At 39.3% G+C, this 16352-nt stretch overlaps 1 protein-coding gene and 2 non-coding genes across 3 annotated transcripts in view; all 3 read right to left on the reverse strand.

The window, feature by feature from the left end:
- LOC117301425 (nephrin-like) overlaps window positions 1–16352 on the reverse strand; it is a 30815-nt gene that overhangs the window by 11872 nt on the left and 2591 nt on the right. The window contains exons 2-7 of the mRNA XM_033785408.1: window positions 14121–14260; window positions 11067–11255; window positions 6557–6673; window positions 5496–5825; window positions 4699–4808; window positions 1118–1298 (exon numbers count right to left, since the gene is read on the reverse strand). Coding sequence (XP_033641299.1) covers window positions 1118–1298; window positions 4699–4808; window positions 5496–5825; window positions 6557–6673; window positions 11067–11255; window positions 14121–14205 — 1012 coding nt within the window. The 5' untranslated portion in view covers window positions 14206–14260. The remainder of the gene's footprint in view (window positions 1–1117; window positions 1299–4698; window positions 4809–5495; window positions 5826–6556; window positions 6674–11066; window positions 11256–14120; window positions 14261–16352) is intronic.
- Window positions 1933–2051, reverse strand: LOC117301875. The gene has a single exon (XR_004520366.1). It is a non-coding gene; the product is annotated as a 5S ribosomal RNA (ribosomal RNA).
- On the reverse strand, window positions 3197–3315 carry LOC117301878. The gene has a single exon (XR_004520368.1). It is a non-coding gene; the product is annotated as a 5S ribosomal RNA (ribosomal RNA).

The following is a 16352-nucleotide window of genomic DNA, read 5'->3' on the forward strand; positions in this document are numbered from 1 at the left end:
TTTATTCACATTCCACTCATCAAAACACATAATATTAGTGACAAAAGCTTTATTTTGAAAAAATACCACTTCCAGGTGACTTTAAGTATCATAAAAGAACAAGTTAAAGGATGGGTATGCTTTTGGTTAAAGACCAGTGTTCTCACTTCGAATAATGACACATTTATATAACACCTTGTTTGTATAACAAGGTATTGTGGTGCATTCAGCGGCCACATTAAGAGAAACCCCTTCTCATAGCGATAAGTGTGACAGGTTAATTTAAATGCATTGACACAACACACAGGGCCAATGCTTTACACCCCATCCAAAGGGTGAAGCAATAACTGTTATAGTGTCTTGCTCAAAGACACAAGTGTCAAGACTGGGACTCAAACCCACACTCTGCCGACCAGAAACACCAGAATGTGAATCCGGTGCGCTTAACCACTCAGCCACGACACACCCGTGTCTCTGCAAACCTGACTTGAATTGTATCTTCATCATGCAAAGTTTCAAATCCTACATTGTTATAATACCTTTTTACTATTGTTGTATTGACCCATTTCACCTGACATCATCAGAAACATCTTGAATGCGCCATATTGGTGGGCAATTTCACTGTGCATTTTTATAAACAACTCTATGCTGTGCGTTATGCAGTAAAAGTGTGCATTTTAGGCGACGCGGCGTTAATACACGTAAACCTAACTTGCCCACCAACATGGTGAGCATGGCATTAATCACCGCGTGTGACGTGTGTGCAAAGGGTCAATAGTGTACTTTTTTCAGTATCTGCCCTTTTATCTTTCTATGTTTTACTTTTTAATCAGGCCTACTCTTTCTCTATTGTACTGTTTAGCCCTTGTTAATGTTTGTTTCATACTGGTGTGTTCAGGCCTCCAAACAACCAGCAGCACCCACAGTTATTGCTGTGTGCCCTGGGCTTTTGCTGTGGTGCTCTTGCAGAGGTTACAACACAAATTGACATTTTCCTGATAGAAGTGCCCCTTGCCAGTGGACAATTGCTGTGGCCCTTCAAGAGGGAAGTTCAAGGCATGTGTGTTTTCATGTAAACAAAAAAGGTCAAAGGAGATTCCCATGCCATGCAGGGACAATAAAGTTTGATTGTACTCACAGAAAACAGTGAACTGTACTTGAGCCGTCAGAGGTTGAGGTAAAACCCGACTGCTTACTTGACATCTATACACAGCTTTGTTATCACTATAACCAACTGTTATAGGAAGAGTGTTTCTAGCCCCTGCACCATCAGTGATGTACGAATGATCCATCTGAACACCATTCTTCCACCAATACACCTGTTTCCAAAAGAAGAAAATAGAATTGATTTAAAGAGGAGAATTATCAAATTTAAAAAGCATGGTCAATATCGATGTACGCTTCGTTTTTTGAAGGGCAAGGGCACCAAGACATGTTCTCCTTGGTACAGGGCACCCTATGATGAAATTGTTAATTTCTACTGGAGCATTGCAAGGGCACCAAGGCAATGACAAGGAGCATGGAGGCAATCGTCTTCATAGCCTCAGCGGTATCAGGGCTCAGTGGTATCAGGCCTGATTGTACAAACCGTTCAGCTTATACAAAGTAAACCTCTTTTTAAGCCCACCTGAAAAGGACTAGAATAAAAACAGGGATAAATGCAAAGACACATCATGTAATGCTAACTTTTTTTTATTTCACATTTGTTTCTTCAAAAATATTTGTTTTCTGCATATTTTCTTTTGAGAACTTGTATTTGTAAAAACATAAAGTGGGTGGTGAGTTTGGTGACTTTAACTGTAGAATTTGTGACCAGTTTGAATTAAAATGCTTCATGGCCACCTTTGAAAGAAAAAATAAATGAAAAATAAAAAGACCCTCATCCTTTTGTAAAAACCTGGACGATCAACTGGTTTTTTTTTCTTTACCTGGCCTTATTAAACAAAAATGAAAAGCCTACAACACCCGGTATTCCCAGGCGGTCTCCCATCCAAGTACTGACCGGGCCCGACGTTGCTTAACTTCGGTGATCAGACGAGAACCGGTGTATTCAACGTAGTATGGTCGTAGGCAATCAAATGTGGCCTTTGTAAATATTTATTGATAACTTTGTTTGCCATATCATTAGCATATTTCACGATTGTGCAATTCAACTGGGCGGCATGATACAAACAACAATGTTCATGAAGCTTCAAGATTATTAGCATTTTTCAATACACAACGGTGGAGCGCACACAGTCAGTAAGTTTGATGAACCCTATTGGGGAAGAGGACTATACAAGTTGTGACGACCATATCCAAGTAACCAACTCAGTGACGATCGTTGATCCAGTGACCACATGAGCAAGGAATCAAGAGATCATGTATTCAAGTACTTTGTATAAAGTAGAAGCTCCAGTGATATAGTTTTTACGAAGCCTTCATATTAGTAAACCTTGTTATGAACATGAGCGAGTGGATTCCATTAATAAAAATATGAATTCTCGTATGCTTTTTCTTTGAAACAAATTTGTTTCATGTCAATCGTAAAATGTTGTCAATTTTTTTATGACACTGGGTTTGCTAGTGTTTGGGCCTACTGCTTGATCTGTTGGGCAGGAAAGGTACATGGGAGTGCAAAGGATCGGACAAATAGAATTTTTAAAGCCACAGGAAGGATTCTTGGGGATTCATGTCCGCATTTGACACAGTATATGAGGACCTGCTGGCTGGCAAGCTAAATATGCTACTGAATGATGCTAACCATCCGCTTCATGATGTGCTTGCCAACCAGCTGATCCCAAGGTCTGGTCGTGTTGCGAGTGCCATAAGCTGCGACAAACCGCTACCCATCCTCTTTTATCCCTCTCGCAATAACACACCACAATCTTAATTTTAAACATTAATTATAAATTGTATCGCCCAGTCTCCAGTATTTTTCTTTTCGCTTTTTAGTGAGCTTTCTTATACATAGCCCTTGTCTGTTTTTAATGTTTTTAATGTGTCAAAGTTTTTACTGTATGCGAGCATTTGAATTACCCTTTTTTGGATCTAATAAAGATTAATTGAATTGAATTGAGCTCACCTAAAAAAGGGATTAGATTAAACACAAGAAAACAATGACAACCGTCTTAAGATTTCGAGACAGTTTGTTGTGCCAAAAAAGACAATCAATTGGTACCAAAAGTAACCCCGGAACCATGTAATCAAGATTTATTATTGACAAACAAAAATGAAAAGCCTACAACACCCGGTATTCCCAGGCGGTCTCCCATCCAAGTACTGACCGGGCCCGACATTGCTTAACTTCGGTGATCAGACGAGAACCGGTGTATTCAACGTAGTATGGTCGTAGACAATCAAATGTGGCCTTTGTAAATATTTATTGATAATTTTGTTTGCCATATCATTAGCATATTTCAACGACTTTATTTAGACTGTAAGATTCCTATTGCCATATGTGAAAACCTAAACAAATAAAACACAGCAGCTGATTACTGATATGTTATGTTAAAACAGTCTTAAGCCGTGTTCGTATTGGACTAATGTTTTACCGAGACAGTGGCTAACATTCCAAAAGGGGAAACTTACCAGCGTCCGCACTTGGATTAATGACGTGGGTAAACTAACCGACACGATCGGTAAAACACATTCTGACTAACTTAACACAAACACAACGAGGGTGCTATCGCAGTGGCGCAAACGTGGGTCAGTTAAACTATCCATCCGTGGGTCGAGTAAGTTACCTGGGAGGAAAACGTCTGGGCTGTTCGCATTGGACTTAAAATGGATAAGTAACCCATTGGCTTGGTTACATTACCCACATTAAGTTCCATGCGAACAGGGCTATACTATAGTACATTCTTATTTTGATGGTAGCAATCAAAATAAGCCATGGTAACTTAAAGGCAGTGGACACTATTGGTAATTGGCAAAGACTAACCTTCACAGTTGGTGTATCTCAACATATGCATAAAATAACTAACCTGTGAAAATTTGAGCTCAATCGGTCATCAAAGTTGCGAGATAATAATGAAAGAAGAAAACACCCTAGTCACACAAAGTTGTGTGCGTTTAGATGGTTGATTTTGAGACCTCAAGTTCTAAACTTGAGGTCTCGAAATCAAAGTCCTGGAAAATTACTTCTTTCTCGAAAACTACTCCACTTCAGAGGGAGCCGTTTCTCACAATGTTTTATACTGCCAACCTCTCCCCATTACTCTTCACCAAGTAAGGTTTTATGCTAATAATTATTTTGAGTAATTACCAATAGTGTCCACTGCCTTTAAGGGTCTGAAGGCCAATAAAAGTCTGAAATATTTTCTGTGCATTCGGCAAATTTTCTCTTACCACACTGCTCAATTCATCAATTATGGAAGATAGCTCTACCTAAAAAAAAAATCATCAATTATGGAAGAAAGTTCTACCTAAATAAAATTCATCAATTATGGAAGATAGCTCTACCTAAATAAAAATGGTTTGAATAGATGAAAACAAGTAATCAAAAAAAAGCTTACAAAATTAAAAAATTGAGTTTGTATTCTTAAGCCTGGTTCATACTTCTTACGAATGCTTTGTGCCAAGCAAATTTTCTTTTGTCACAATTTGAGAGAGAGCGCGTACCGAATATAGCATCACCAAAATTCCCTTCGCATTCCCATTCCCAGGAAGTATAAACCGGGCTATAGTAAAAGAAAACAATTTGCTTGCAATTGCAAAAAGGTTCTTATGTAACTTTACCTCAGCCAGTGGGTTTCCTCCTCTGGAAGCACAGTCCAAAGTAACCATATCTCCCTGCCGAACAGCGAGACCCTGCTGGTATCCAGTGATCAGCGGGGGACCAGGGGGAACTGAAACAAGTAACAGACTAAACATAAAGAACTCTCAAGAGAACAAAAACTACAAATGGAAACTGAAGTTCAAATCTTCATTCTTCTACATTTCAGCCATTGTATGTTGTTTCATTAAGTATTTCATTGCCATTGTAATGCTGCAATGGTGTTGCCCTCTCAAAGATGAGATTGCAGGACTGTATTAAGTGTGTGAACTTTGAACAAGAATGAGAAAATAGAAAGATGTTGCAAACTGCTCACCAACCAACAGAACCTATGATTTAAATGCAAAAAATAAATAGTGAGCGGATGTTCCGAACCTAGCAGAGTCATTCTCTAGGACAAAAAGGCTAAACATTATAGTTCAACTTTAAACACAACTTTCTCAAAACATGGATTTGGGGCTATGGAACGGATTCTGAGAAAGACTGCTGGGGTCGATCAACATCATGAGCTACAAGCCCTGCGGTTTTGTGGACTTCCCTCTCCCTCTCAAATTCAAGCTCTGATATTTACATCTAACATTGACAAATTCTGGTGTCGATTTCATAAAGAGTTAAGACTAGCCTTATCTTGAGTTAGGCTTAGGACTAGACTTGGGTTTTTAATATCTCCTAGGACTAGTAGGACTTGGGCTAACTCTTTGTGAAGTCAACATTTTTAGCTCCCCCCCCCCCTCTCTCCAATTCAAGCTCTGATACTTACATCTAACGTTGAGAACTACATTTACAAAGTGCGGCATGACCAAAGCAGGATGCTCTACTACGCACTTATATTCTACTCCATTGTCTTCCTTCTCTGGGTTCAACGTCAACGTGCTGACTAAGTTCTGCTTCTTCCCTAATGGATCCCCAGAGGCTTCTACTGCAGTGACCGGCATGATGTACAGGACTGGGCCGTCGTTCTTGAGCCAGGTTATGGTTGCTTGGGGTCGGGCGTTGTTGGCACGGCAGGTCAGAGTGATTGTTGAGGGTGGATCGATGGTGATGAGGGTGCCATTCTCGTAGTTATCAATTGAGGGTGGATCTGGAGGTACTGGAAAGGTAAATAACAACAATAATAATAGTAATGTTAGTAACGCAGTTTCATAAAGCGCACATATCCACCAAGGTGCTCAGGGCGCTATTACAACAAACAAACAAAATAGAAAAACTATTCACTGGGCTATAGGACCAATGGAAAACTTTATGGGCTTGACTGAAGAGGTAGGTTTTGAGATTAGATTTGATTGAAGACATGTCAGGTTGTGATCTAAGGATGAGAGGCAAGCTGAGAGTCAGGTCTGGAATTACCCAGAGTCCACCCAGACCATGGCCTCTAATGCCCCTGGTCTTAGCCTTGGTGCCCCTTTCTTTACTTTCCCACAGACTTAAAAAAAAATTCCCAAATGGAAGTGCCCTTTCCAAAATTAAAATTGCCTTGCCTTCTCCAAGATAAAATTCCAGGCCTGTTGAGCCGCATAAAGGTGGTTTGGGTTTGAGTAGTGGTATCTTGCCTTCGCTTCCAACTCATCTGGGACCCAAGTTCAAGTTCTTGGCTAGTCTTTACTGAAAGTCCTCGACTTCACAACCAGAACTAATGAAACGCATTACTAGTAATTGAAAAAAATCCTGTGATTACTTTTTCATTAAACGCATCATTTCACTAAACTTTGAAAGGTCACATTGTTAACTGTTTTTTGTTTAGTTTCTTTTATAGGGAGTTTTTTAAGGATATTTAAGTACTGACAATTGTCAATATTTGACTTTGACTGGTGATTTGTTTACCTTGCACTGTTAGTGTAGCTTCTTCCGATCTAAGACCAGGTACTTGACACCTGTAGACATCATCATCTTCTAGTTGTGCATTCTCAATGCGAAGATTAGCTTCACTGGTTGCATTACCTAAATGGAGTGAAACATTCAAAGGTAGCTTTATAGACACCAAACTGGTAGACAGTGCTGTACTATGGCCATGGTGGGCAAGCCTAGAACTAACAAATTTCACCCAAGACCTGGTACTTGACACCATCATCTTCTAGTTGTGCATTCTCGATGCGAAGATTAGCTTCACTGGTTGCATTACCTAAATAGAGTGAAACATTCAAAGGTAGCTTTATAGACACCAAACTGGTAGACAGTGCTGTACTATGGCCATGGTGGGCAAGCCAAGAATTCACAAATTTCACCCAAGACCTGGTACTTGACACAATCATCTTCTAGTTGTGCATTCTCGATGTGAAGATTAGCTTCACTGGTTGCATTACCTACATAGAGTGAAACATTCAAAGGTAGCTTTATAGACACCAAACTGGTAGACAGTGCTGTACTATGGCCATGGTGGGCAAGCCAAGAATTAACAAATTTCACCCAAGACCTGGTACTTGACACCATCATCTTCTAGTTGTGCATTCTCGATGCGAAGATTAGCTTCACTCGTTGCATTACCTAAATGGAGTGAAACATTCAAAGGTAGCTTTATAGACACCAAACTGGTAGACAGTGCTGTACTATGGCCATGGTGGGCAAGCCTAGAACTAACAAATTTCACCCAAGACCTGGTACTTGACACCATCATCTTCTAGTTGTGCATTCTCAATGCGAAGATTAGCTTCACTGGTTGCATCACCTAAATGGAGTGAAACATTCAAAGGTAGCGTTATAGACACCAAACTGGTAGACAGTGCTGTACTATGGCCATGGTGGGAAAGCCAAGAATTAACAAATTTCACCCAAGACCTGGTACTTGACACCATCATCTTCTAGTTGTGCATTCTCGATGCGAAGATTAGCTTCACTGGTTGCATTACCTAAATGGAGTGAAACATTCAAAGGTAGCTTTATAGACACCAAACTGGTAGACAGTGCTGTACTATGGCCATGGTGGGCAAGCCAAGAATTAACAAATTTCACCCAAGACCTGGTACTTGACACCATCATCTTCTAGTTAAGCATTCTCGATGCGAAGATTAGCTTCACTCACTGGTTGCATCCCCTAAATGGAGTGAAACATTCAAAGGTAGCTTTATAGACACCAAACTGGTAGACAGTGCTGTACTATGGCCATGGTGGGCAAGCCAAGAATTAACAAATTTCACCCAAGACCTGGTACTTGACACCATCATCTTCTAGTTGTGCATTCTCGATGCGAAGATTAGCTTCACTCACTGGTTGCATCCCCTAAATGGAGTGAAACATTCAAAGGTAGCTTTATAGACACCAAACTGGTAGACAGTGCTGTACTATGGCCATGGTGGGCAAGCCAAGAATTAACAAATTTCACCCAAGACCTGGTACTTGACACCATCATCTTCTAGTTGTGCATTCTCAATGCGAAGATTAGCTTCACTGGTTGCATTACCTAAATGGAGTGAAACATTCAAAGGTAGCGTTATAGACACCAAACTGGTAGACAGTGCTGTACTATGGCCATGGTGGGCAAGCCAAGAATTAACAAATTTCACCCAAGACCTGGTACTTGACACCATCATCTTCTAGTTGTGCATTCTCGATGCGAAGATTAGCTTCACTCACTGGTTGCATCCCCTAAATGGAGTGAAACATTCAAAGGTAGCTTTATAGACACCAAACTGGTAGACAGTGCTGTACTATGGCCATGGTGGGCAAGCCAAGAATTAACAAATTTCACCCAAGACCTGGTACTTGACACCATCATCTTCTAGTTGTGCATTCTCAATGCGGAGATTAGCTTCACTGGTTGCATCACCTAAATGGAGTGAAACATTCAAAGGTAGCTTTATAGACACCAAACTGGTAGACAGTGCTGTACTATGGCCATGGTGGGCAAGCCTAGAACTAACAAATTTCACCCAAGACCTGGTACTTGACACCATCATCTTCTAGTTGTGCATTCTCAATGCGGAGATTAGCTTCACTGGTTGCATTACCTAAATGGAGTGAAACATTCAAAGGTAGCTTTATAGACACCAAACTGGTAGACAGTGCTGTACTATGGCCATGGTGGGCAAGCCTAGAACTAACAAATTTCACCCAAGACCTGGTACTTGACACCATCATCTTCTAGTTGTGCATTCTCAATGCGGAGATTAGCTTCACTGGTTGCATCACCTAAATGGAGTGAAACATTCAAAGGTAGCTTTATAGACACCAAACTGGTAGACAGTGCTGTACTATGGCCATGGTGGGCAAGCCAAGAATTAACAAATTTCACCCAAGACCTGGTACTTGACACCATCATCTTCTAGTTGTGCATTCTCAATGCGAAGATTAGCTTCACTGGTTGCATCACCTAAATGGAGTGAAACATTTAAAGGTAGCTTTATAGACACCAAACTGGTAGACAGTGCTGTACTATGGCCATGGTGGGCAAGCCAAGAATTAACAAATTTCACCCAAGACCTGGTACTTGACACCATCATCTTCTAGTTGTGCATTCTCAATGCGGAGATTAGCTTCACTGGTTGCATCACCTAAATGGAGTGAAACATTCAAAGGTAGCTTTATAGACACCAAACTGGTAGACAGTGCTGTACTATGGCCATGGTGGGCAAGCCAAGAATTAACAAATTTCACCCAAGACCTGGTACTTGACACCATCATCTTCTAGTTGTGCATTCTCAATGCGGAGATTAGCTTCACTGGTTGCATCACCTAAATGGAGTGAAACATTCAAAAATAGCTTTATAGACACCAAACTGGTAGACAGTGCTGTACTATGGCCATGGTGGGCAAGCCAAGAATTAACAAATTTCACCCAAGACCTGGTACTTGACACCATCATCTTCTAGTTGTGCATTCTCAATGCGGAGATTAGCTTCACTCACTGGTTGCATCACCTAAATGGAGTGAAACATTCAAAGGTAGCTTTATAGACACCAAACTGGTAGACAGTGCTGTACTATGGCCATGGTGGGCAAGCCTAGAACTAACAAATTTCACCCAAGACCTGGTACTTGACACCATCATCTTCTAGTTGTGCATTCTCGATGCGAAGATTAGCTTCACTCACTGGTTGCATCACCTAAATGGAGTGAAACATTCAAAGGTAGCTTTATAGACACCAAACTGGTAGACAGTGCTGTACTATGGCCATGGTGGGCAAGCCTAGAACTAACAAATTTCACCCAAGACCTGGTACTTGACACCATCATCTTCTAGTTGTGCATTCTCGATGCGAAGATTAGCTTCACTCACTGGTTGCATCACCTAAATGGAGTGAAACATTCAAAGGTAGCGTTATAGACACCAAACTGGTAGACAGTGCTGTACTATGGCCATGGTGGGCAAGCCTAGAACTAACAAATTTCACCCAAGACCTGGTACTTGACACCATCATCTTCTAGATGTGCATTCTCGATGCGAAGATTAGCTTCACTCACTGGTTGCATCACCTAAATGGAGTGAAACATTCAAAGGTAGCGTTATAGACACCAAACTGGTAGACAGTGCTGTACTATGGCCATGGTGGGCAAGCCTAGAACTAACAAATTTCACCCAAGACCTGGTACTTGACACCATCATCTTCTAGTTGTGCATTCTCGATGCGAAGATTAGCTTCACTCACTGGTTGCATCACCTAAATGGAGTGAAACATTCAAAGGTAGCGTTATAGACACCAAACTGGTAGACAGTGCTGTACTATGGCCATGGTGGGCAAGCCAAGAATTAACAAATTTCACCCAAGACCTGGTACTTGACATCCTCATCTTCTAACTGTGCATTCTCGATGCGAAGATTAGCTTCACTCACTGGTTGCATCACCTAAATGGAGTGAAACATTCAAAGGTAGCGTTATAGACACCAAACTGGTAGACAGTGCTGTACTATGGCCATGGTGGGCAAGCCAAGAATTAACAAATTTCACCCAAGACCTGGTACTTGACACCATCATCTTCTAGTTGTGCATTCTCAATGCGGAGATTAGCTTCACTGGTTGCATTACCTAAATGGAGTGAAACATTTAAAGGTAGCGTTATAGATTGGGTTTTTGTCACTGTAATGTTTTAGGCATAATTATCAATGACGGATAAAGAGACTGCTGGGCCCAATTTCACGGGCCAAATTTCTGAAAATTCTGCTTAGCAAATTCCTTTGCAAGAAAGTAAGCAAGAAATTAGTAGGGTATTTTATTAGCCACAGCATTGGTAATTATCGTCAATGTTTTGCTTGTAACCTGTTTTAGCTAATCAAGAGTTTTCTATGCTTAGCAAGCTTTTGTGCTTACATACTTTATGAAATTAGGCCCCAGGTGTGTTGTTTTGAAGATGTTTTGAAAATGTTGAGAGTGCTAAATGATGAAGGATGATGAATGACTTACCTACGATATTATACCTAGGGTAGCCTGGCATATCTCTAGACAGTCCCAATGGTACATTACTGCTTCCCTTGGTCCATAGAATCCCTGGTGTAACCTCTAGGTTATCCACTGCACAGTACAGAATCACCTCTCCTCCTTCTACTACTGTACTATCTACAGGTTGTTGGGAAAAACTGGCCTGACCAGAAACTGGATCAAACAAGGAGAGACAAATATTCACAAGAATACAATTAGGGAAAATTCACAATTTACATTAGACCAATGTGAGAAAGTCTGGTGTTTTATTTTATGGGGCTGTAACCTCTAGGTTATCCACAGCACAGTAAAGAATCACCTGAGCCCATCCTTAAATTCTAGTACTGTACTATTCATAGGTTGTTGGGAAAAACTACATTGTAGCCTGAAAAATGTACTCAAGAATTACAGCCAGTTATGGACAAAGACTGTTTACAATTTAAAACAACCCAGTGGAAGAAAGCCTTATGTTATATTTTATGGGGGTTGCACTGTCTGATTTTTATCAACTTTTGGTTGAAAGGGGCCATATCTCCAAATTTTTACAGCTTTCGTAACTCTTGAATTTATTTTGAAAATATTGTAAAATGTAAACAATGTCATGACATGACCAGTGTAGTTGCCTGCCAGAAAGTCCCTTGAACAAGTTCACTCTTTTGTAAACAAAGGTTATACTCAACATATGATCACCATAACACCATTATGGTACATGTAAAAAGTAGTTCCAAACTGCTACGTTTAACATCTTATGACTTGAGGCCTACACATTGTATTTTGTAATTTTGAAAATGCCTTTATAAATAAGGAGGAGAATAGCAAACAATTTTAATAGATTGTACTTTTTGTCTTCCTTTTTTTCACAGAACTCTGGAAAGTACAAAGGCATGGATACAATGTTAGGACACATTGGTGTAAGGGTAAAAATAAATGTTAAGAACTTTAAATCCCAAATGCAAAACGTATTCTGGTACAAAACTAAATTTTGTTTGATAAATTAAATAGTTTGCATTTGATAAGGTGATCCCTACACACATCTAGACCCACCCTCCTCCAGCCACAGAGCAAGGACAAGTAGCCCCCAACCTCTGGAATAGTCTGCAGCTGAAGTGACACACCCCTGCTGAGATATGACCTGACCCAGCTGAGTGACATGTGGTTGACATTAATTGTCTGGCCTTGTCAGCAGGTTGGGTCATACCACTTGCTGGTATGGGTGAACAAGGGGAACACTGACAACTTAAGCGTTTTAAAGGGATCTGTGTAGTTCCACCCACCAGTAGTAGTAGGCTGGCATTTTGGTATGAGCAATGGTACCAATTCCCATCAATTACCATCAATTTCCAGGAACAGGAACATTTTTAGGTGTAACCAGGGAGGAGTTTCCTACTTTGTGGATGTTTGACTGAAGCACGCTGAATCGAAACAAGGTTTTCGGAATGTTTTCTACTACTGGTGTTTGTCTTAGTTTAAACACAGAGAATGGTTTTTATCTGGAACACCGTATGCTTTTTCTTTGTATTTGTTCATGTTTAACAAAAAAAATATAAAAAATTATATCTTTATTTCCAACTACTCTGGACTCTACCCTTTATTTTTGAGTCCTCTGTGTTTAGGTAATCTTTTCCACATTTAACAGTAATTGCTTATTGTTATAAAACCCATCTTCTTTTTTGATTTCAAAATGTTCATAATGTAGAATGTTTTAGTTAGAGTGTTTGACAAAAACAAATGTTTTATCTTTAGACTGAGAGTATTTCTTAAATTTTACTCTGTGTAATTTTGAAATGCTTTTATGCAAAAGTGCCTCTTGAAAAACAACTTTGGTTGAACCATCTACCATAGAACTGTGCATAAAAAACTGCATAAATAGTCAAATCAATCAGTCAATACCGGTAGCAGAGAGAAATGCTTGTGATTACAATTTTGGGAAAAAAATTAAAACTTTTTTCTCAAATACTCATAAATCAGAAGCTGCTGTATATGCTAACCAAGTAAGTTTTTATTGCCATTAATTTTAAGAGTAATGACCAAACGTCCTCCCTTTAAATTAGGTGACCCAATGGAAGAGTCTGTCATGACCCTTATCAGAAAATCAGCAACAAGAATGCCAAACATCTTGAGAAAACAGTGAAGGGGAGATAGGGACAGTACAACAGAAAACATTGTTTCTCCCTAAAGCCTGTGTGTTAACATGGTCACACCTAGCATGCTTCTAGCACTTAGTCATGATCTATTAGGCTGGTCTGCTACCTCCATGGTATGATAAGAGGAAGGTTGTATACAGTCCTTGCAGACCATGCATAGAGCAAGCACAGAGTTGCCAACATTTCCATCTTGCAATCAGGGATATTTTGTATCAATCAGAGAGATATCTAGAATTTGGGCCTAAATTAAAAGTAATAGGGAAAAGGTTTCCATAATCAAGGAGATTTTTAAATTGGTTCATCAGAGCATGAAAAGATTTGCTTATTTTCAGGGAACTTTCTGCAGAATGAGGGAGAATTGGCAGATCTGCATTGCAGCTACAATCACATGTTGTGGTGGAAAGACACAAAAACTAACATTCAGAACTCAAATTTAGGGGGGAAATCCACATTAAAGGAACACGCTGCCTTGGATCGGTCGGGGTGGTCTTTGAAAAGTGTTCTGTAACCGTTTGTTGTAAAATGCATTCGGGTAGAAAGATATTGTTAAAGTAGAATACAATGATCTACACAAACATGCCTCGAAATTGTGTGGTTTTCTTTTTACCTCGTCGACTAACACGGTCGGCCATTTATGGGAGTCAAAGTTTTTAATCCCATAAATGGCCGACCGTGTTTGTTTCAAGACGTAAAAAATAAAACCGTGCAATTTGAGTAATTTTTTGTGTGGATCATTATATTCTACTTTTAAATTATCTTTCTAACCAAATGCATTTCATAACAAATGGTTTAAAACGCTTTTTATAGACCAACTCGTCCTATCCAGGCAACGTGTTCCTTTAACAGGGCTACATGAGATGAGATTGAACAGAAGAAAGTTCCAAACTGTACTCACCTACGCTAATGAAAGACAGGATAATTGGAAGCGACAAGAGTAAAACACAAGAATGTGCTGCTGGATGCATTGCTATGGAAACCATTGTTATAGCTTTCACTGCAAAGCTATTAGAACTCGCTCATCAAGATAAATCTGATCTGAAAAGAAACAATATGTAGACAAATTTAAACACATATTTTAAATGTTTTTAAAGGAAGTAGACACTATTGGTAACAATCAATGGAGAGCTGTTCATAGTATAAAACATTGTGAGAAACGGCTCCCTCTGAAGTAACGTAGTTTTCGAGAAAGAAGTAATTTTCCATGAGACCTCAGAATTAGATTTTAAGGTCCCGAAATCAAGCATCTGAAAGCACCCAACTTCAAGTGACAAAGGTGTTTTTTCTTTCACAGTTTTTTTTTTTATGCAAATCTTGAGACACACCAAGTGAGAAGACTGGTCTTTGACAATTACCAATAGTGTCCAGTGTCTTAAAGTCACCTGGAAATATAATTTGTTTTCTTTCAAACATAAGAGTATATGCTTACGAACAATAAAACAATTTTTGTAGTATTTGTTTGTCATGATTTATATGTTTAAAAAATATATAACGTTGTTTGGGGACTCCGCCTACCCCTTTTGTGACGTCAATTGAGGCAGACTTTGCCTGCAATGCGTACAGTAAACACACGTGCAAAGTACATGTACGTCCAAGTCGTGAGTTGGTACATTTCAAAAAGTGTTTTTCTGCATTCAGCAGCAATACACCTGGTCGGCATTGCCGGAAAAAGAAGGAAAAAAAAGTTGAAACGTACAAACTCACGACTTGGTCCGTACATGTACTTTGCAATTGTGTTTACTCTACGCATTACAGGCAAAGTCTGCCTCGATTGACGTCACGAACAGCGCCCTCTCGGGTCGGGGTCTACTCTTAAATTTGTAAATAACATAAGAACTGATTTGTTAAAACCTTAGTTAACTGTTTAGTCACATTCCACTCATCAAAACACATATATTAGTGACAAAAGCTTTATTTTGAAAAAATACCATTTCCAGGTGACTTTAAACAAAACAAACTTAAATATAAAACTCTTTAAAACAATCTGCATACATCAAAAAAACAAAAAATTACTCAACTTTTGTCCCCAAATTCTTCCTTTTTTTAAGGCGAATCCATTGCCTTCTTTTTAATGTCCTCAAAACAGCCAAACAAACACCACAACAAACCTTTAAAGTCACCTGGAAATATAATTTTTTTTCTTCTTCAAACATTAGAGTATATGTTTCTGAACAATAAAATAATTTGTTGAGTAATTGTTTTTAACGTTTTATAAATTATTTTTAAAAAATAAATAAAGTTGTGTGGGGGGACTCCGCCTACCCCTTTTGTGACGTCAATCGAGGCAGACTTTGCCTCGATCGAACATCGAACACATTGTTTCAACTTTGAGGGCATGTTTTTAGCTTGCGACAAGCATCACTATCTTGTGTTGGCGCTGCATGCGATTCATCGCGCCTCGATTGACGTCATGAACAGCGCCCTCTTGGGTCAGGCTTTTTTTCAAATTTGTAAATAACATGGAAACTAATTTTTTTAAACCTTAGTTAATTGTTTATTCATATTTCACTCATCAAAACACATATTGTACTGACAAAAGCTTTATTTTGACAAATATCACTTCCAGGTGACTTTAAAAAAACAATATCAAGAACAAATTTTGTTGTTTGCTTGTGAAAAAATTGTGTACCAGTGCCAATCACCACTGTAAGCACAATGCTCTTTTGTCTCCTTGAAAGAACTGTTTTAATTTGTTTTGAATTAGTTTATTTTTATGAACATGTTCAACCATGGAATTTTCTTCCTCCCTGGTTCAACTAAGCAAATTTCTATTTTATGGACAATAAACATTGAGTTAAAGTCTGACTCACAATATGAATGAAAACCCCTGAATCCTTAACCGATATTAGAAAGTATTACTTGTCAGTTGTAGTTTATGTTTGTACATCAATTTGCCAGGGGAATTATAAAACCCCAGGCAATAAAAAGAGCTATACTAACCAGCTGGGTATACAACTGACAGTGAGAGTGGTCTCACCTGGTGCACGATGGGGGAGATACCAGACTAATGTACACACACAAAATGTCTCATACTAGGTTTAACTTAGGCTTTGCCACATAGGGCAGTTTTTACAGGCAGCTAAGCAATTAGGGCCTGTAATGCTTCATTTAAATAGGGCAAAGGGCACCA

Source organism: Asterias rubens, chromosome 17 (assembly GCF_902459465.1).
Source record: "Asterias rubens chromosome 17, eAstRub1.3, whole genome shotgun sequence".
NCBI lineage: Eukaryota > Metazoa > Echinodermata > Asteroidea > Forcipulatida > Asteriidae > Asterias > Asterias rubens.